The sequence below is a fragment of the Pristis pectinata genome, chromosome 3, assembly GCF_009764475.1.
Source record: "Pristis pectinata isolate sPriPec2 chromosome 3, sPriPec2.1.pri, whole genome shotgun sequence".
Taxonomy (NCBI): domain Eukaryota; kingdom Metazoa; phylum Chordata; class Chondrichthyes; order Rhinopristiformes; family Pristidae; genus Pristis; species Pristis pectinata.
Window position 1 is genome coordinate 24,134,926 of NC_067407.1, and position 23,214 is coordinate 24,158,139.

The 23,214-nt window shown below is 38.9% G+C and overlaps 1 protein-coding gene across 1 annotated transcript in view; it reads left to right on the plus strand.

The window, feature by feature from the left end:
• Window positions 1-8,094: 8,094 nt before the first annotated feature.
• eif2b3 (eukaryotic translation initiation factor 2B, subunit 3 gamma) overlaps window positions 8,095-23,214 on the plus strand; it is a 92,382-nt gene continuing 77,262 nt past the window's right edge. Inside the window, exons 1-3 of the mRNA XM_052011240.1 lie at window positions 8,095-8,427; window positions 9,633-9,791; window positions 17,787-17,926. Coding sequence (XP_051867200.1) covers window positions 9,644-9,791; window positions 17,787-17,926 — 288 coding nt within the window. The 5' untranslated portion in view covers window positions 8,095-8,427; window positions 9,633-9,643. The remainder of the gene's footprint in view (window positions 8,428-9,632; window positions 9,792-17,786; window positions 17,927-23,214) is intronic.

The following is a 23,214-nucleotide window of genomic DNA, read 5'->3' on the forward strand; positions in this document are numbered from 1 at the left end:
GGTGAATGGCGATAAGACAGTGTTTAGCCCAGTTGGGTATGTCTTTCTGTATATAAAACACAATGGGCAATCTTCCACAATGCCCTGTAGGTACTCATGTAATAGCATGGCCATTGGAATGACTATGGTGTTATGCAGACCATATGTACTATAGCTGGCATTTGGTCGTGGGCTATACCCTTTGTTCTATCCAGTGCATTCTTCCACATGTTGTATGTGTAAACTGAATTTGCTGGACAATGCTAGACACTATGGTGGGACATTGTGCAATCATCACCAAACGTCCCTACTTTTGACCTATGATGGAGGGCAGATCATTGTCAAAGCAGCTGAAGGTAATTGGGCAAAGGACAATGGGGATAAAAGAATGGGTTAAAAAAAACAGAAAAGGAGTATGAAAAATGAAGGCTAAAAGGTAATTGAAGTCAGCACAAGGAATTGGAGCTGACTGGTGGGTCACTGGTGAGTGTTTTTGTTTTTAAGTTCCATTTTTATTTCTGCCAAGCAGGTTAACCAAATAAGTAGAAGCCTGGAAGGCACCTCAGACCCATGGAATGCATATCCCGTGTCATATAGGAGCAAGGCAACCACAGGTATAAAAAGTCTCATGAAGTGGAGAAGCTCAAGCTTTGGCTTCTGGAGGTTGTGCAACAGATGATGTCACCATGGGCCACCAAAGAGGCTTGGTGTTTTTTGGATAACACATTTCAGGAGACCTACAGTTTATGAGTGTGCAGGAAGAGAGAGACTGGGTGTCAGCCAGACAGACAAAAACGTTCAGGCAGGTAGTTAGTCAGATGAGTAGAGGCACCAAGATTAGTAGGGCAGACAGTCAGAATCTTTTTCCCGTAGTAAGGGTATCAAAAACAAAAGGACTTAGGTTTAAGGTGAAGGGAAAGAGTTTTAAAGAGGATTTGAGGGGAATTTTCTTTTTACACAGAATGGTTGATATCTGGAACTCACTGTCAGAGGAGGTGGTGGAGTCAGATACAGTCTCTGCATTTAAGAGACAGTTGGACAGGCATGTAAAGAGGCAAAGCATAGAAGGATAGGGACCTCATGCGGGCAAATGGGATCAGTGTAGATGGGCAAAAAGATTGGCATGGATGTGGTGAGCTGAAGGGCCCATTTCTATGCTGTATGATTCTATGACTCTAGTTTAGGAGGCAATGAGGGCATCTTGCTTTCTTAGCAATATTCAGTTCTTAATATTGATGAGCAGAGGTTTCCCCTAATTAGTGAAACCAGAACCAAGAACAGAGTACGTTTTTGCCACGGTCAAAGCTATAACTGAGCAGCTATAGAACAATCCAGATGGGGAGGATGAACAGCTTAAGGTTGTGATCCATATCAGTACCAGAGGCATAAAAAGAAAAGGACTGAGGTCCTGCAGGCAGATTCTAAGGAGTTAGGAAAGAGATGAAAAAGAGATAGCAATAAGGAAATAGGGGAAGTGCAGATGAATGTGGAAAGATGTTGCATGAGGGACGACATTAGATTTTTGGGAAGGAAGTAGAAAGTTCTCTGATAGATTTGGATAAGGAAAGATGGGAAGAAGCTTGAGTGGAGTATGGACTGGTTGGGTTGAAGAGCCTGTTTCTGTGCTGTATATCCTTTGTAAAATAGGGATGCTTATGTTAGATGCTGAGTCCTTAACTTTGGAGAAAACCTAGAAGAGTACAGAAAGTGTCTTTCTCCTTAGCTAGCCCTTCTGGATCAATGTTGAGTTTCTTCCACTGCAATTCTGAAGACCTGACGATGCCTATTCTTGATTTTTTTTTAGTGTGGGGTGGCTGTTGTACACCAGAGTGAGGTCTTGGTCCAATAGCACACATATACACTGATCACACATAAAGATGAAGACTGACACATATTCTTACAGGTAACTGAAAAAAACACTGACAAGTAAAATCAAAGAAAACCCAGAAATGTTTTAGAACTACATATGGAGCAAGGGGAATGAGCAGGATCTATTAGGGACCAAATTGTAAACTATGTATTAAAGCAGAGGTAGTATGGTTCTTAATAGATACTTTACAGCCCTCTTCACAATGATTGCACTGGAGAGAGTGCAGAGGAGATTTGTAAGGATGTTGCCAGGACTGGAAAATCTTAGTTATGAGAAAAGTTTGGAAAGGCTGAAGCCAAGGAGATTGTGAGGAAGTAAATAAAATGATGAAGGGCTTAGATAGTGCATATGGGAAGGATTTATTTCCCTTGTCAGAGTGGTCAAAAACCATTATCAAACTTAAGTGTATATGTGTATTGGAGAGCTGTGACCTTCAGGGGTATGGAATAAAATGCTGGAAGATGGGATAAAGCTGAATGGCCCCCTCCTCAACAGGAATAGGCAAGACAGCGTAGTAGACTTCTCCTGCATCATAAAACCTCAGTGTAGGACTCTACAAATGGAATGTTTTCTTTTGATTCACTGAGGCTCCTTGCTGTCATAATCAATTGGTGCCTTAATCTCACAGGTACTCACTCAGACCTTAGCGCATGAATTTAGTTCTTCTGACCATGTTTAGACTTTGAGTGTGACACGGTCTTGGGCCAAGTGATTTTGAGAAAAGTGGTTTTGAGCATTGGTGAGCTGGTTATTGATGAGTTAGTGCTTTAGAAAGCACAACTGTCGATACCTTCCTACCAAATAAGATAATCATAATTAGAGGAACCATTTACTTGTTTGGTGTCTTTCCCACAACTGTGTGTTAAAAGATCAGGAAATCAGCAGGTGGGAAGGAACTGGACAGTAGCTGATTTTACTGTAACAATAAATTGCACCACCACATGACCTTTTTCTTGCCTTTTTAATTACCACATTGTTCCCAGTCATTTGTCTTTCTGAGGATGGCAACAATTTCAGAACCATTATAAGGAATTAGCCTCAAAACATTTTCCTTTTAATCCTCTCTTCCAATCTCTACTTCCCATAATTGCACTTCACTTATTTGGCAGTCTGCAGATCTGATACGTTGGCACTAATTTATTATAAATGGACTGTAAACACTGACTTTCCATGGGAGGGAATGTAGATCAGGCACGATAACAAAGTGACATGAATAGTTATTTCATTCTGTACCTCATTATTATTCTCTGTGGGAATATGGTGCACTAGACTTCAGATATCCATTTCCTGTTCTCTCTTTTAAATAAGAACCTCATTCTGAACCCTTCCTGTGAACTTTTCCTTGTAACCTCCAATGAAACACATGACCCAAATCTGCTTCAAACTCATTCGGCACTAGGACAAAACATGAGAGAAGAGAAACAAGGTGAGCACAGGACTTTAGTAAAGGCGGGTGGTTGAAAGATGAAAGCCTTGCATTTATATAGTACCTTTCACATTCTAAAATGTTTTCCAGTCAATTAAAGAGAGGTTGTTATGGTGAGGTAGAAAATGCAGCAACTGTTTTGCACACTTCAAGTTCCCAAAAATAACAGTGTGACAATAACTGAATAATATGCATTTTTTGAAATGCTGATTGAGGGGAAAATATTGGCATGAACACCAGGAATAATTCCCCCACTCTTCTTCAAAACAGTGCCTTGATTTCTTTTGTGTGTCGGGCTTCAATCTAACTTCATATCTAAAGGATAACAATTCCAACAATGCAGCAATCCTTCAACTTAAGTATTAGCTTAGGTTTTTGTTTTTAAGTTTCTGGAAGAGGACAATCCTTACAGTCCAAGGTGGGCTTGCAGTGAATGTAAGAAAATGCATGTAGCATGGTAAATAAAATTGGTGGGTTGTAAGCACAAGTTATCACAAGGGACCAAGATAAAATAGCAATGAAGGGATAAATGAGAATTTATAATTCAGGAAGGAGTTAGAAGGTAGAAACTGAGTCACTGGCAACGTTACCCTATTATAGCATTGAAGAGGGATGTTGTGGCTTCAGGCTCACCAACAAAGGCTCAGAAATTGTAATTTGATTAATAGCGTACCTCAAAACCAAACCAAATCATTATAAAAGGGTTGAGGCTTTGGAGTTAATTAAAGCTCCTTATCTATATTGGCCCTGACCCAAGTCAGTTCCTAGTCTAATCACTACAGACCCATCCCCACAATCGTCTCCATGATTAACCCCCAGTTGGCTCCTTCACCACTCACGAAATATCTGCCTGACTGACTTTATCTTTCTGATTCAACATTCCACAGGATCATCTCCCTGACTGCATCCATTCCCCTTTGCACATGGGTAGCCAATTCCCACCCACCTCCCCACCACATAAAAGCCAGCCCGATTCTCTCCTCATCCACACAAGAAGATGGACTGGAATCACTTCCTCACCCTGCCAAAACAAGACGACTGACTGATCCCTTTTCTACTGCCAATATTAGACAATTAGCTTTTCCCTTTCCTTCCCCAACATAAAGAAATACTTGTTGTTAGGTGAATTGGCTCCTGCACATTATCCCTATTGTAGGTAGATGGTAGGAGAATTGGGACATGTGATAATGGGCATGAGATTGTAGGTTATAGGGAAATATGTGGGGGAATAGGATTGACAGGATTGCTTTGAGGTCCAGTATAGACCTGGAGGGCTGAAAGGGCTCATTCTACATCATAAGGAAATAGGGAAAATATGAGAATGGCTGATCTCAGGCAGCCAAAAAATCAAGAAGACTGACCACCCCTTCTCTCCTGAAACAGAATATGACCGGCCAACCCCTTCAACGTTCCAAACATAGAAAAGCTGTCTGATCCTTTCCCTCCACACACAAGAAGCCTAGCTAATCTTTTCTCTCTCACCAACCCCACCTCAATGCAAGAAAAAAGACCAAATCTTTCCTTCCTCCTTAACACAACGAAACAACCTGATTGTCCCTCCCAGTATTCCCAATATGAAGACAACCTAATCCCTTCCCAGCTCCCCAATCATAAGAAGACTGGTGGATCTCTTCCCTCCCCTCAAACACAAGAGTACTTGCTGAGCCCTCCCAATAGAGGAAAACGGGTCCAACATGTGGCAATAGTCCCACTTGGCAGGTTTCTTCTGTCCTTCTTGAAGGCAGCCACACAGTAATTGTTTAAATCATCTGCTATTTCCTTATTCCTCTTTATAAGTTCTCCTGTCTCTATCTGCTGGGAATTACAATAGGCTTTTCTAGTATTTTTCTTTTTAGATAACTATAGAATCTCTTGCAAGTCCATTTTTATGTTTCTTGCCTTTCTTAGTCAATTTTTTGATCCTCCTGTGCTGAGTTCTGAAATGCTTCTAATCCTCGGGGCTATTATACCGGGCAAATTTATAAGCCTCTTCCTTGGATTTAATACACCTTTTAATTTTTCCTGTCAGCCTTTGATGGTCCACTTTTCTTCTTGCTTTTTTTTTGCAACTGATATGTTAATTCTTTAACTGCCTGTCCACCATCATACCTTTCATTTTCCAAATGGACCCCAGCATTCCATATCTTCATATTTCCTTATGACATAGATTGAGGTAATTTTGGCTCATGGAGTCTATGCTGATTTACAGAGCAATCCCATTCCCTGCTAATTTTCCCTGTAATCCATTCTCTCCACATTCCCATCAGCTCCCCTCAGATTCTACAGTCCGCTACACATTGGCGTTGGGATGTTAGAGGCAACTGCAGCACCTGGGAGCAATCCACATGGTCATGGGAGAACATGCAAACACCACACGAACAACACCGGAGCACAGGATCGAATCCGGGTTACTGAAGTTACGAGGTAGCAGCCCCACTAGTTGTGCCGCAGTGATGCCCTCGTTTTGTTTGTTTGGAGTTAAGGCCCTAGTTTCAGATTGAAGAACACCAAGTCCTCATTTACCACCGACTTACTATCTGCAGATCCAGTGAGGCCAGCTGTGTATTATTGGGAGTGTTGGTAAACATTCCTCAGAACCCTCTCATCTAGTGAATCCTGTTTGCCATGAGATGGATTGCATTCAATACCTTGTCTGGCAAGTCATATCAACAGCAACAAGCAACCTGCTGGAGGAACTCAGTGGGTCAAGCAGCATACGTGGGAGGAAAGGAATTGTTGATGTATCGGGTCGAAACCCTGCATCAGGACGGGGAGTGAAGAGGTGAGATAGCCAGTATATAGAAGAGAAGGGGAATGGTGAGTGAGTCTTGGTAAGAAGATGGTCAAAGAGCTGGAGAGCAGTGGAAACAACAGAGGGGGAGCAGTGAGAAGTGGTCTCACAGAACTTCCGTCGGACAGAGTACGAAAACTTCTTCAAAGTCGGCATACCTTGAAGAGACTTTGCAGTGGTGTAGTACAGTGGAGAGGGGAGATGGCCAGTATAAGGAGGAGAAGAGAGGTGGGCCTTGTGTGCAGATGGAGCCAGGGTCCGGACTGTGGGCCGGGTAGTCTGGAGCCGGAGCTGTGATTGGGCTCAGGGCTGGGAACAGGAGTGGGGTAGGGGGTGGGGGCAGGAACACAGGTATGTTTATGGACTGAGCCAGGGTCCGGAATGTGGACCCAATGTGTGGCCAGAGGTAGGGTTGGGGTCAGAAACACCAAGAGTCAGAAAAGTGGGTAGGTTTGAGGATGGAGCTGGGGGTCAAGAATGTGCTGACAACTCTGCTGTTTGTAGGCACTAACTACCTGCTGCTGTGGATAGTCAGAAAAAGGCTGAAGGCAATTTCCTCCTTGTAAGACTGTCATAAATAAAAAGCAAACTGCATTTGTTTCGACAAGCTGAAACTTACAAGTTGAAACTTACATCGAAATTGTAATATCTATGGAGGGATTAACCACTTTATGTCATTGCTGCCTTAGTGTTACTGCCAGCGGCCTTAGAGGTATCTGTGTTTTTTTGTAATTCATGGGAAATCTCTGCCCCTATCCCTTGCAAATATTGAGGATTTAGCGTACTTTGAAGATCAATGTAATCTTTACAACAAGATTATCAATTAACTCTTTTTATTGCACAAAACAAGATCTAAAATAGTCTTTTCCCGATAGATTCCTTAAGTGGGCAAGAGAGAATTTAATATGAGAAATCTATACACTTTGGATGGAAGAATAAAAATGCAAACTATTATATAAATAGAGTGAGACTGCAAAATGTTGTAGTACAAAAGGATCTGGGGTTTCTGGTATGTCAAATGCAAAAAGTTAGCATGCAGGTGAAGCAAGTCATTAGCGAGGCAAGCGGAATTTCAGCCTTAATTGTAGGGATACAAAGTATTCAAAGTGTGGAACTTTTGATGCATCTTTATAGGGTGCTAGTGAGACAGGATGTGGAGCACTGCCTACAGTTTTAGTGTCCATATTTAAAGAATTATATACTTGTACTGAAGGTTGATTCCTAGGATGAAGGAGTTGATGTATGAAGAAAAATTGAAAAGTTTAAGCCTAGCTCATTAGAATAAAGAAGAATGAGGACTTATTGAAACATATAGGATTTTGAAGGGGATTGACAGGATAAATGCTAAGGTGATGTTTCCTACTGGGAGTATATAGAATGGGAGGCATAGTTTTAGAATAAGAGGTTGCCCATTTTAAATGGAAAGGAAGAGGAATTTCTTCTCTCAGAGGGCTATGACTCTTTCAAATTCTTTCTCCCAGAGAACTGTGGAGGCCATTCACGGTGGAGATTGGCAGACATTTAAAATTACAAGGGAGTCAAGGAGCATGGGCAGAGTGCGAGAAAAGTGGCATTGAGGTCAAGATTGGATTATCCATAGTCTTACTGAATCATGGAATAGGCTTGAGGGGCTGATTTGCCCAATACTGTCCTGCTTCTCATAGAGTTATACAGCATGAAGACAGGCCCTTTGGCCCAACTTGTCCACGCTGACCAAGATGCCTTCTCGAGCTAGTCCCTTTTTCCTATATTTGGCCCATATCCCTCGAAACCTTTCCTATCCATGCACCTGGCTAAATGTTTTTAAATGCTGTATTTGTACCCACCTGTACTACTTCCTCTGGCATATACCGACTATCCTCTGTGTGGAAAAGTTTGCCACTCAGGTCCCCTTTAAATATTTCCCCTATCACCTTTAATCTATTTCCTCTAGTTTTAGACTCTGAGAATCTAATAACAAGAGTCTAAAACACTGATGAACATCTTCAACTGATGTAATATATTTAACTACAATCACCTTTTATCAGTGCTTTGGCCATGACATTTATTTTGTGTTGTCATGCGCAGTGCTTTTGGGTTATGAAGGCGAACACAGCGTGGGGACTCCAGCAGTCCTGACCAGTTGTAGCAGTGCAATTGCGGACCCGGAACGGTTGCTCGGGGGGGCGCAACGGACGCTATTCACCCGAACACCAAGCGCACATGTTGTGTCCGCGCTTCTTTATCTCCCCGTCATATAGAGAAACTGCTCAGTCTGCTCTCTGTGTTGTGTTTTACCCCTCCATCCACCCAGACTTTTCTTTAACAACATTGGTGGAGGCTGCTGTGTTCCGCTGGCAGAGTCTTAGAAATCGCGATAAGGTAAAAAGAGAGCGGCCTGGGCGTGAACCCAGGGAGAGGGGCCTGGGATTGGCGTCTAGGGCCGGGGAAGCGGGGCTGGGCTTTGAAATGAGGAAAGAGCTGAAGCTGAGGCCGGGTTGTCCCTCATTCAATGGATCAGCAACACTACATACTAATAATAGAGTATGCAACCAATCTGTGATTAACCGTAAGATCCATGCCATGGTCTGTGATCAGACCTCACAGAGCGATGAGATTCCCAATAAAATATAGCAAGAACTCTCAAAATATTTATAATTTGCAAAGAACCTTCGTAATTGTGGAAAATTCTAGCAGCTTCTGTCAACATGTTCTATTGTGTGCAATACTGCACAGAGAGGACTGATGCTAGAGAATTATTTTGCATAGGGAGTTAAAAGTTCTGTAGTAGATCACAACTACTAGCAATCATTTTCATAACTTTTGTATACTTTTAACAAAGAAAATTCACACGGAGGTATACTGAGGTTAAAAATAAGAAGAACATGGCCGTAAGTGCTCAGTAAAAAGGAGAGGCAAAGAATGTGTTTTGCAAGGGGAGAATTCTACAAAGTATAACAGAGGTAGTTGAAAGACTTTATAGTCATAGTTGGAATGAAAGGAGCGGAGGGAAGTATGAAAGGTCGGACTTGGGATGACCAGTCACTGTACTTAAAATGTTAGATGTAATATTAGGGAAAGTGGCAATATTGGGGCATGGCAAAGCCATGTTTGCATTAGAAAGTAGGAATTTAAATGTCGTGAGATGGGAAATGAGGAGCAAAAATGTAGTACAAAGGAAGCTTCAGCATGTCTGGAAGTTAGCTTGGGGCTTGAATAAGTTTGGGCAAGATTGTTATTTGAGGGTACAAGATCTGAGATGGATGGAAGGTTATTAACTTGCAGATGGTTGTATTGGGGGCACTTAGGATCAAAAATATGTAAGATATTATGACAAATGATTAATTTATGAGTTATAAAGTACAGCAATAGGTTGAGCACAATATCAAAGTGCTTCCAAAGATTGAGTGATTGGCTATATGATGATGATTATCAAAAACATCAATTATTTGCACCATTTGTATAGTCATTGAGGATATTCACCTCTCATGTTGGATAGAGTGGGTGTGTATCATGAAAGCTGACAAGCACAATTCATTGAATGCTAAATATGTGCATTGTTTAAACATATATTTTATATTTTATAGAAAACCATAAGATGGAGTTTCAGGCTGTGTTGATGGCAGCTGCTGGGGGCTCCCGCATGATGGATCTAACCTCCAGTATCTCAAAACCCCTTCTACCAGTTGGAAACAAACCACTGATATGGTATCCTCTAAACCTTTTGGAAAGACTTGGGTTTGAAGGTAGGATCTTGCTTGCAGTGAAAGATGATGCAGAGAATGGTAAACAATATATTAATCAATATCAATTGAAATTTCTTTATACTTAAAGCTATCAATAACAGATTCACAGCCTTCCCTTGGATTTTGGTGTGTTGATGTTTCAGTGAAGTATACCTGTTCATGTTCTTGTTTTGCACCACTCCATAGGACTCGATTAGATGCATTCACAGATTAATAGTGGCTAAAATGGCCAAGTGTTACGCCATTCCTGAAGATGACATTTCAGGTGTAGATACCTTTCCCAAATAATCTAATATTATGTTAAAAAGTGAACATGATACCCCTTTATGAGAGTGATGATTTGGACAACAAAAGAATGGAAATTATAACTTTAAAAAACATTATCTATATTGTCTGGCCGTTACAGTTTTGAGGATCCCAGGTCTTGCACAGTATTCTATGTGACACCTGGAATTGCCCAGCAGTCACCTGCTCAAGTACTAATAAAGTCTAAATCTTCTCAGTCTGAGATACCACTGGATCAGATTTTCTAAATTGGACTTGCTCAAAATTAACTATATTTACAGCATTGTATTGTTTTCATTATTTACCTTTAGTGACAGAAATCACCTTACCTTTAAAGACATCAGCACCATCTTTGTTTTTCTGGCCTAATATCTTGAAAGTTGGCCAGAGATGCTGACTGAGCTATTGTAAGTTTTCTGAATATTGTGTTTTAGGGAAACAAGAAAGTGGAGTAGACCATATGGCCCCTCAGGGTACTGCACATCGACTCCACTTCTCTGTCCTATCCCCATAATGCTTGATTTTCTTGAAGCCTGGAAATCAATTGATTGGTGCTTACAATACTTTGTTTTGTTATACATTTTTTTTGTAATCTTGGTTGTAGTATTTCTATTTCTATATATAGCTCTGTTGTTTCCTTTTACCTTGTCTTTCCAGCTTTTCTTTTGCTAAATGTTCACTTTTATTCCTATTCAAGACATCTGTAGGTATACCAGTTGTCATTTGTACCTTTTACCTAGTGTCACTGCTAGTATTTGAATTTAATTAGACTTTTGCTGTTGCACTTTATCGGCTTTTTATTTTTCCAATTCTCTCTCTCTTTGATGCTTAAATTTTTCAGTCTCGGCTTTTTATTTTTCCAATTCTCTCTCTCTTTGATGCTTAAATTTTTCAGTCTCGAGACATCAACACACATTATAATAATAATTATTATCATTTCATACTAACAGGCTCTTCACTATTTCCCCAATTCTCTTCTTCCTGCTCAAACCTCAAAGGTCTAATCTTATAATATGTATCTTTCATCAGGAGGGAATCTAGCATAAAGCTGTTATATTTACTGATTAAAAATCTATTAGCAGTAGTTATCTTCTCAATTAGAACTACCATTTATGTAATGCTGCTAAAGGCCTGGCTTGAAACAACGTTTCACAGCTATTGTCCATGATTTTCAACACCTTGCCTTGCTTGTTACATTTTAATAAAATTGTAATGGTGCTGGAAGTTGCTTGGCCCTTCATGAGTCAGAGAATGATTATGATCAAATTTGGAAAAATTTTTCTCCTGCTTAATTCTGATAAATACTTGAATATAAAGCTTCTAGGACCTCACGGATATTATGTTATGGTGTCTTTAGGAGTAGTTGTTTCTTTAAATAATGTACTTTGTCACATTCTATGCGTTCTTTGTGAATCATGTTATAAGATTATTTCTAAACTACTCACAAGCCCACAATGAGGTTGTCCTCCATCTTGGCAACATCTGTTGACCTGGAAACACTTACAGTTGCTATATTACCATGAGATGGCGCTGCATCACTTATATCTCTCACCATGTGATTTGTATAAGCTATATTTTGAGGAGTATAGCTATCAAAAATAAAGAGCCACAGATAAATATTTGTTGGTCAAAAAGAAAACATAACTTTAATCACTGGGAAACAGGGTCCTAGCAATCAAAGAGATTAAGTAAATTCAGGCAAAATCCAGTTCATTGTGCTATTGCATTTTAGTTTTGCCTTAGACCATTGATAAATCTGCAAAATTAAATGTTTACAATTTTAAAAAAATCTCAACCATTTTCATGTCAGGGCCTTTTAATGTTAGTGGTCTCCTATTTGTGAGGAGGAGGATGCCCTTTAAGACAGCAAGGCCAGAAATCTACCAGTACTTTTTGTGATCCTGTAAGCCAGGAATTCATGATCACATAGGCTTCATTTTAAGAAACAAAATAAATTTGCTGGGAGAAAGTGGGTGTTGTGGTGATGGGCTGGGAAGTGGTGATGATGTTATAAATCATAGTAGATTTTGATAACACTAAATTGTAATATACATATTCCATGTTAGAACTGAGGCAACATTGTAGGAAATTTGCTGATTAATGCTTATAATGATTAATGTTAATAATGTGGTTGATTAGTCTAGGAAACTTGTACTGCATAGTATTTGTAAGTGGTTTTCCACAGAGGTGATTTTCATACTGCAGGCATTCCACTTTATCAAAGTCACATATTGTAAAGTTTCACATCTCTGTAACAAATATTTTCAATTCAAACAAAATTTGTCTGGAATTGCATTTTTTTGGGAGGTCAAAATGACCTTCACTAGAAAAGAACTGGGAAGTAGGTTAAGACTGATTTAATTCACCCTTTCACAAATTTTTCTTTGAGAGGTTGATCTCTTCATTTCAGCATCATAAATCCACATGAAATTTATATGCAGTGGACTTGGAATACCACTTCCTACTAACCAGGAGCATTATTCATTTTTATAGTGAACCAATTTTCTTTAACAGGATAATAGCTTTTTTGGATTTGCATGCAGATCTCCTCCAAAGCCAATGATGCTTTTCAAAGTATTTTGACCGGTTCCTGGAAAATAGTGTTGATTTTTCAACATGCTGGTTGTAGGAAAATACTGCATTTACTGTGCAAGATGGAAAAGAATCTCCTTATCTTTTAGTATCAACCTCTTAAATAATAGCATATCCTTCCAGACTTGGTCTTATTTTTAAGAATGGTGATTGGCTTTGAGGATTAGTAAGACAATATGATGGAACATACTTTGAAGTATAAAAGCTGGTCTGAGTTCTTCCACACTGCCTGGATTTTACACAGCTGGCTGCTATATTTGAGAACAGAACCATGGTGATTATGCTTCCAAAGTACTGAGAGAGATTCTGAGAATGTGACAGGTACTGTACAAATCAATCTTGTATACTGCACCCCACACCCTGTATTTGCCTTTATAATTACATTTGTTGGCTAGTTATGAAGGAGAAGCTTGGAAATAGTGCACACTGTATTTGTGCTAGTGGTAATTTGGGAAACCATTAATAGTTAATGATTTCCTTTATTTTTGGTATTAGTGCAAAAATGCAAATTCAAATACTTATTTTCAAAATGGCTTTCCTAAGGATTTTCAAATCTGCAGTAATTCCATTGATTTAGAGTGCTCAAGGAATTTGAGACTTAAAACAAGTTGGTGCAAATATGCTTTGTCTATGCCTGGAATATGAGTCCTGGGCACCCATATAGGGAGTGGTAACCTCAATTCTGGTGATTCTCTTCAGCTGAACCTGACGGCTATGGGAATTCCCATGAAGTCTAAACTGATCCTGCTCAATGATTAAAAATGTTATTTCAAACATTAACCCTTAATCAGCCAAGAAACTGTTGTTTTTGCAATTGAAAATTAACTTTGGATGGAGTGAAGTGCAATAATAACCATTTTTGGGGCAATTCTTATTCCTGCAGAATTGATTAGGTACGTCTTGGCATTAACCACACATGTAATGGAATTTCTACATTAACCATGTATCATGTGATCATTTCTCCTGCCACAATTCTTCGAAACTTTACTGGGGAAATTAACCATACTTCTATTAACATTACTTGTTAACAGATTTGTAGTTTTTTAAATTCAATCTTTAAGTTTGCCACCTGTATAGCAATCAAGAGGGTATACATTCGTGGTTAGCCCTTACCAGTACATCAAGAAAAATTACCACAATTCCTATGGTCATATATTTTTGCTTCCTTTGATATTTTTGATCTGTGGCTGCTATTCCATATTAATTCATATAGGCAGATTTCCCTGGACTTGTATTAAATTGCACTTTTATTGATATCACATCGTGTGATGCCTTCTATAGTATTTTATTGCTGAATAGAAGCTTTGTTTAAGTTGGCCTATCACTTTCACTGGGAAAAAGATTAGTAAAGGTTTTTAAACAATCTAATTGATTTGTGTATGTTTTTAAACCATTTTTAAAAATAATTTTAATGTTAATATTTTTGACAGATCCTGAGTGACTGTACATTCAACTTAAATAAATTTGACAGCTCGGGCACAGGTATTCATCCCTGGTAATGCCATTCTCATTGCTGCAGCCAGTCACTTGTGGCAGGGAGGCCCTGGGCTCCTACCCCTGGACTCACTGGAAGAAACAGCATGATCCAGGGGCAGATGACCAGTGAACTCAGGGTTATGGAGGATCTACTCTGTTATGTTCTTGCTAGTTGGGGAGAGGACAGGAAGTTAGAAAAATGCGAATCACAGTGCACTGATCAAGTAAAAGAATTTGAAGAAGTATGTGAGAGCTCCAACTGGAACACTTTTTTTTACATTAGGCCCTGGATAATAATAATTTTGGTTTTATGGACTGTAAGGGTCTCAGACTGAATTTGGTCTTCCAGGTTCCCTCTACCCTTGTGCTGGATCTCAAATTCCTGATTGAGATGGAGGGGCGTAAGCAAATTATTCTACTACTATCACATGTCCTTATTCAAGTTGAGCACATCTACACATGCACTGCAGGACTAGTTTGAGTTCTGCCTGGCAGAAATATATTCCTTTGAATGAATGGGAAGCTGGGTTCCCTGCAGGGAAGTTTACAGTCCACTGGCCATTCTCTGATAGAATGATAGAGTGATGCCCTGATTTTCTGTCAATTCTTCCAAACCAAATCATTTAAGGTATTCTACAGACTCCAGCCATCTGCTGTTAATGTTAAAATAACCCCATTCCTGTGATTTGGCATCAGATTAATGTTTTCCCCGGGAACAATGATGACAGCAAGGGTTTTTAAGAATATTGTTCCTCTTTATTCTTTTCTAAACCACTACATCTAGATAACTAAATACCCCGGTCTTATAACTAGATCTGTGCAATGAAATTTTGCAATGAACCTCGACATACTCTGACATACTGTTCTAATATACTGCTGCTTGGTATCTTCTGCCATTGAAACCAAAAATGGTTCTTTATCTTTGCTCTATCATAACTTTCAGTCACTGGGTAAAAGGATTTGAGAAACCATTGTTTACAACATCATTTTCTGAACACTGTTAAATCCTGCTGTCTGCCATGAAGATTATATCTTCCTTCAGATAATATAATTTAAACTAGATAAAAAAATAAATTATTGTTGTGGTGCCTCAGTGGGGGGTGAGGCAGAAGTTACTTTACCATCTTCTGGTATTTCCATTAAAGTGCATGGTTCTAGGGCTAATGCAAGTTGTTTAAGTAGTAAGACAAGTCCTTGGTAGTTTGAATGTGTTTTTTTTGTTTGAAAAATTTAATTATGTAGATTGTTCACAAATTATTTGTGATGAAAATGGTGATGAAAAACTGGCTTCCTGACTTATTGATAGAATCATTGTAATGTCTATTTTGAAACTTCTTGGCATGTACTTTTAGACTGTGGCATCTTGAGAACTGTCAGTACAGATATAGTTAGTAACTTGCTTCAGTAATGACTTTGGAAAGAAAGTTAAAGTCCAGAGTTTTGTAAAGGGCTGAGACCTGCCTGATTTAAAAAAAATTAAATGATTGCCCTCAAGGCAAAATAAAATCTCATGTTTGAGCTGGTTTATGTTGGTGTGAAATATGTAATGAAATATAATGTTTAAAACCTTGGTTTTCAGTTAATTTTATAAAAACCTTCAGATTACTAAATTGAAATCACAGGTAGTTTGAAAACATTTGAATGATTAGATTGTTTCATTATTTTTCTTTTGTTGGTTGACTTTTGGTGTTTAATAGCTATCCGATCTGTTGCCCTGTTATGTTTCTGGGTGTGAGAATTGTACAGGATTATCCTCCTCCAAGAGTGCATCTGCACTTACCACACCAAATAAGTTGTTCCCTTAAAGCTGCCTGCCTCAGGCCTCGGTAAGACTGCTTTTCATTACAGTTGTGCAGCTTCAACCAAAGCCTCTGTTCTTGGTCAATGTAGTCTCTGATGTTCAGGCTATCATTGATTAATCTCCTCCTCTCTCAATGAGTTTATACAGTACGGTGAATCACTGTGCTAAAGACACAAGCAAGGAGGTATATTTGATTATGTTCCTTGCTGGGAGTTTGAGGAGATTTGGTACGTCACCAAAGCCTCTTGCAAATTTCTTTAGATATACGGTGGAGAGCATTCTGACTGGTTGCATCACAGCCTGGTATGGAGGCTCCAATGCACAGGATCGCAAGTGGCTGCAGAGGGTTGTAGACTCAGCCAGCTCCATTACGGGCACAACCCTCCCCACCATACTCTATTATTGTATATTTGGTTGTGTCATGCAGATAAAGTTCACCTTTATTCTGTTCTTGTTGTAACATACCTTCTGCCTGTATATCCAACATGCGAGGGAATTCATGGTATAATCCTTGTGCATTCTTAAAGTATTTATTTCTTGCTAGAACAGGTTGTTTGCTTTTCCATACTTCACATTGGCCTTAAAACCATAATTTAATGTGGTATTTGATGCAGCAGTCATGTGGATGAGGCAGTTAAATGAATGAAGCCAATTATTAAATTACTTGTCCTTTGGTTTGATATTCCTAACTTCATTGAGCTATATCCTCACACAGTCCAATTTCTCATTTTATCTGAATTGGACTATATATTGTGAGGCAAAATTGTTGTGCATTTTGCTCTGTTTTGGGTGTTCAATTTCTATCACATTCTGCAACTGGAAATTTTCATACCACTGTCACACCAATGTAACCTGACTCTCCCGCTGACCTCTTGTGTTTGCATATTGTTTGCTACTCTTATCTGCTTCCTTCCTTCTCTCCTTCCTCTTACTCAATTATGTAGCTTTTCTCTTTTTTTATTAATATTTTGTCAAACTTGAGGATGCCTACTCTCCTGCCAGCATCCCAGTCTTGAATTTTCCTTGATAAACCCACAGCCATCTCTGTGTGTCTCTCATCATTCCCTACAGGACTGCCGTCACTAGCATGAATACGTGATATAAAGTGGAGGAGAATGGGAGAAGAATCTTGGGTGGGGGTTGGGAAGAGGAATAAAAATAATTTAAGAATATATACATCCTTTCACCAAATTCTGGCATCTAGGAGGCAGTATATGATATGGGATTCAAAATTTTCCAGGAAATTCTGGGAATCCATTGTACCCTGTATTCCCTCTTAATTCCAGTTTTGCATTGAGCAAAGACTTACTTTTCTGTGTCAGGCACTTGCTTATGCTGAAACTTTGTCACCCACTCAAGTTCCACAGGTTTACTCTCTTTCTCCTTCATTTTCCTAAAAGCCTTGGTCATTGTCTCCCTTTATCTCAGACGACTGTTGCAGCACACTTTCTCCTTGTGCATAGTGTACACTTCAGGTAGTTGATATTCAAGCTTGGCAGTCTGTTTGTTGAAAAATACTTTATGCAAGTGGGGTCCTGATTACCTTGAGAATAAATTGTGGCCCACCTTCTATTTGTCAGACACTCCTTCAGTTTAGCAATATAACCACCATGTCACCAGTTCACCTGTGTGAAGATGTGTATTTGGTTTTAAATGACCAAATGAGAGGCAGCAAGGAAGGAACAATCTACATTGTTGTGCAAAGTAATGTTCATACACCCTTGTGTATAATTGTAGCTAAACACCTTTGACATCTGAAAGGTTAAACAATTGATCACTTCCAAGTTTTTTGCTCTGCATATGCAATTTGATTGGAAATCCTTGTTTACTTTCTTTTCCAGAAGTAATTGTGGTTACAACAAAAGAGGTCCAAAAACAGCAACAATTGGACACAAAGATGAAATTGGATATGGTGTATCTTCCTGAGGACACTGACATGGGAACTGCAGACTCCTTACGACAGATACATGGAAAAATAAAGGTAGTGCATTATTTTGAAATTATTACCATGTTAAGAGGCCATCAACTATTCTCATATTTTTAGATGTACTTAGAGAATACTTAATGTACCTTCTTTGTACAAGAAGTACTTAATGTACCTTCTTTATATAAAGAATAATATTTTTGTAAGGTATATTAAATGTATAACTCTGTTTTTATCTTGTTCAGTCTGCAGTTTCAGCAATATAGTTTGTTTCCTCGTTTGCAATTTCTTTAATATCTTTCTGATCCTTTAGATTATATTGGTTCACAGTGGATCTATATTAGCTCTTGTATTTTCTCATTTTATCAAGCTTTGTCTGTAACTTCCTGCTACTCAGGCTTTCTCTTTCTTGTTTTGTTGCTTTAGTACAACTCAATTCAGAAAAAAAAACTTTTGGAGTTTCTTGTGACCACATGGAATCATTTTCACACCATCTGTATGTGGATTTTAATCTGTGGTTTTTCAGCCATTGGCTGAAATAAATGAATAAAATTAGGATTAATTTTACTGCAGGTAGATTCTTGCACTTGCACATATTGGAACAGTTGTTTATGTTGGTGGTTGGAAAATGCTTTTGTTGAGCTCAGAAGAATTTTAATAGCTTCTCTTGCTCTTCTAGACAGCCTGCAATTATTATCTCATTAATTTATTTTGCCTTTTGTTGTTCCTTTTCCTTTCCTTCTCCACTTTCATCTAACTATCTTATTCCTTTTCATTTATTTCCTCCTCCCTTTCAACTTCCTGTTTCTTTCCTCTTCTCCATTCTATGGCATCTTTCTATTTTATTCTCTTACATGAGCACATTGTTAACCACCGATATCAAAGAGCACAAGAATTTAAACTAAAAGCAGAAAATACTTGAAATACTCAAGAGCATCTGAAAAGAGAAAAATAAGTATTAACACTTTTAACTGACGATCCTTCTTTAGATGTAATAACATTAAACACATTCTATTTACTCTGAAACCTATAATTTGATTCACCCAGTTTGGGGAACAAAGATACCACGTTAGTATATTGGAGGGTGCACCTGGAGTGCTGGATATTCTAAGGTCTGTCGTGATGTTCTTTGTGAGTGTTTGAGCCAAATTAAATAAAGTAATTTATATCTATGGGGACTATATTGCAAAGGTCAAATAAAAAGGCTATGGCAGGCTCTGTTTCTGGAGTTTTTATCAGAATGTGAACTTGTAGAATTTTTTGACAGGATGTACAGACAGTCCTCAAGTTACTTAAGGTTCCATTCCTGAGAACTGTGTGTAAACCGATTTTTAAAAAAAAATTAAACCAATTCAGAAACTAACAATTTCTCACACAACCAAGATAAAATCTCATTGCCTGAAATAGTTGAGCCTCCCATTCCTAATGTATTACTTTGTTTTCTCTCAGTATTGTACCATGCTGTCATTCACTTTCTATAGCTACCCATATTGTACTGCATACACTTCCAGAATTCTTTCATTTCATTAAATATCTTCTATGTTCACCCCAGCACTATCCATAATTAAACTAATGGAACATATAGTGTATCCAGTTGTTAGTGAATGCCACAAAACATTTTAATTTTATTTGTTAGACTAGCAAAGCATTCACTTCCAAATGTCAGCTGAGATTGTTAGCAATTAAATTGTAATTGTGTTAAATAAAGGGGGTACAGTGGATTACTCATGAAATAAAGAGGAAGCTGAGGAGGTGGAAGGTTGTGGAGTTGTAGAAGGCAGTCTATTCCTTGCAAACTTTTCAAGTGATGGCTGAATTGTAGCCATTTTCTCCTTTTCATATTTATAGGAGAATTTGCATAAAGTCACATTTCTGTTTCAGGTCTTCCATAACCCAGGGAGCCCCTATAATTGGTTTATAGGTTTGTATAATAGCAAATAACAAAATCGGAGAATAACAGTAGTCCCCATGGAAATGTTGTTGAGTGGGGCCCTTCTTTCACACTTGCCACTTTTATTCCTTATTACCATTAATACACTCTTTTCAGATCCAGAGGGCTGAACCTGCAAACCTAGAGTATCCCTAAACTGATCGGCAAGGCACAGTGTGGCACCAGGGTTTTAAGAGACCTGATTGGGTTATTCAGATATGACAGATCAAACCCTATGCTCTCAACTGCTGAGAATCAATCTTTGATGGACAGCAAGATTATGTTCCAAGTTTGCCCTTTGTCAAGCTTTTGGAATGCTTCTGAATGTCCCTGACAATTAGAAGCATCTGAAAACTATGAAAATAAATAATTAGAAAATTTAAAAGAAGTATTACATTTTTAGAAAAAATGAGACTAAACAAGATCATATAAATACTTTAACCTAATTAAAACATTACTTAAAAATACATAACTTAAAAAAAGTTGCAACTTGGCTACCAACTGTGCAAAATCTTTCTAAAATGCATAGGTTCATGGCCTTGTGTAGGATCCATGAGGAGATTCCTCACTGTGTTGGAAAATATCAGCAAGTTCACGTTTTATCTTTGGACTCCATGAGGAATACAGTAGCAGTGCATATGAACAACTTAACTGACTGGAATGTGTGAGCAAGTTCAGGTCTTCTGTGCTTGATTTGGGCTGCTTTCCTTATCTGTAGGGTGTTTGCGTGTTTGTGTCATTGCATTAAAGATGTGTCTGTAATTGGTATCTAGTTTGTATTTGTGTCCTCTTGATTTCTACAATTTGGATCAGGCAGTCTTACTGCATGCAGCTCCTCTGAGGATCCTTGTATTTCAGGGACTGTTACAAATCATGATTGGCCAGCTGATTAGTGTCCAAGTTAGATCTGAATTTTTTCGGACTGGAGTTTAACTGGATGTAGAGCAGGTCTACACTCTCATCAATTATAGAACCACCTACCGTTTGTTGAATTCCTCCTCATTCCAGGAGGTGAGCTTCAGACTCTTGAGGATAACATTTGGGTAGATGCTATCCTCAAGACATGGTTAATTGTATTTACCCATTGTGGTAGTCTTTCATGTGGGCTTTGCCTTTAGAAGGAGGTGAATTTTTTTTTATGACATCTTTGATCACGTATATTGGGCAAAGAACATTAACTCTAACTCACCTACTGAAAGTGGTAGAGATTGTGTTGGAAAGTACAGGTACAGCCAAACAAATCTTACCTGATTGTGTTACGGACTCAGTGAAAGTCCCTTTAAGATAGAGAGTGTGTGTGTATGTGTGTGTGGGGCGTGCTTACGTCAATAGAAGATAAAGGACGTAATGACGTTGTTGAAGAAGTCAGAAGAAGAAGAAGGAGAGAGAGAGAAGGGAGAGAGACACCAGCCTGCTTGTTTTCTCTATCGATGGATGAGAAATAATAACTGTGTGTGCCACTGAAATCCATGTATGGAAGTTGGAAGTAATCCGGTGGAGTTCACTTTGTTGCTGACCTGTAGAAGGAAACAGGTATTTGTGTGTGGACGACCACGGTTCGGATGCTTTTCGGGGTGAGGAAGTCACTACCGAGTAAACACTGAAGTGTCGTTTGGGTTCCATCGTGGAACATTTGGATTTCGTATGTACTCTCTCTATGTTTTTCTACATCTACATCTTATCTTCAGACAACGGTGGTTGTTGAAGAAGCCCTTGCTCATGTTTCACCTTATGGCTTGTGGAACTGAACTTTAAGAACCATTCAGGAACTGGGAGTTTTGGACTTTGTCACACACACACGACGAGTTTAGTTTTGGGGTTAACGTTCGAGGTTTAACATTCTTGAATTCTAACATACTAACATTTTTTTTTAAACTTTTATTTTACGTATTATCATAAGTAGTGATTAATAAAATAGTTTTTAACACTGAATCATGCTCAGTGTGTTTCTTTTGTTGCTGGTTTGTGACAAAATTGGGGGCTCGTCCGGGATAGTTCCCAAGGTTAACGAGTGTCGTCTGGGATTGTACCCCAGATTGACGAGATTTGTTCGAGATTCAATCCAAAGATTTTTGAGGGAGGTCTGATAAATTCTTTTTAATTGGCTTGTGTGTGTGGAAACCAGCAGCAATGGATATTAAGGCATTTTTGGAGACACCAACCCAAAAGGGATTGGAGGTGGCAAAAAAGGATGATCTGATAAAGATTGCTACAAGGTTAAACCTTACAGAAGTAAAGCAGTCTATGAGAAAGGCAGATATTCAGAGACTGATAGCTGGCCATTATGTGGAAAAGAAGGTGTTTGAGAAGGAAGTGTTCAAACAGTTTCCTGGCAGTGAAATAGCAATTTCTGAGGCACAGGTGCAGCTGGCAAAGATAGAGGCTGAACGAGAACAAAATAAATTAGAAGCTGAACGAGAGCAAAAGAGATTAGAGGCCGAACGAGAGCAAACCCAGTTAAAGATAGAAGCTGAACGAGAGGAAAAGAGATTAGAGGCCGAACAAAAGAAATTAGAGGCCGAACGAGAGATAACTCGGATGAAGTTAGAGGCGGAACGGGAACTAATTCGGTTAAAGTTTGAGGCAGAGGAGAAGGAAAAACAGAGGCAGCATGAGTTACAAATGAAGCGTAGGAGTTCGGAGTCTGATTCTGAAGATGGTTTTTCAGCCAGCAGGGAGGTTCGATTAGTCCCTCCGTTTGAAGAAGATCAGGTTGATCAGTATTTCCAACATTTTGAAAAGGTTGCTGTGAGTTCAAACTGGCCAAGGAAAGGATGGGCTCTTATGGTACAGAGTGTGATTAAAGGTAAAGCTCAAAAAGCTTATTCTGCTTTGTCTGTTGAGGATGCAGCTGATTATACCAAGGTAAAACAAGCTATTTTGAAGGCCTATGAATTGGTCCCTGAGGCTTATAGACAAAAATTCAGAGACTTGAGGAAATCTGCAGATCAGACTTATATGGAATTTGCCAATGGAAAGAGAATATGTTTTGAACGATGGTGCCTGGCTAAAAATGTAGATGGGGATTACGATAAATTGACAGAATTGATACTGGTGGAAGACTTTAAAAGATGTGTTCCAGCTGAATTAACAACATATTTAAATGAAAAGGGAGTGGAAACTTTACAAGAAACTGCTAGGTTGGCAGATGATTATGCTTTAACCCATAAATCCAAATGGGGACAACCTAAAACCTTTCAAAAGAGTTACAAAGACAATCCAGGGAAACCGGAGAGTAAATTGGGAGGTAATCAAAAAGGAAAAGATGAAAAGAAGCCAGGGCTGGAGAAACCTGTTGAGCGTACTTGTTATTACTGTAGGAAACCTGGCCACGTGATATCTAATTGTGCCCTTTTGAAGAAAAAGAAGGAAGCTGGGCCCAATGCTTGCTTTCAGGCAATTAAAAATCAAAAAG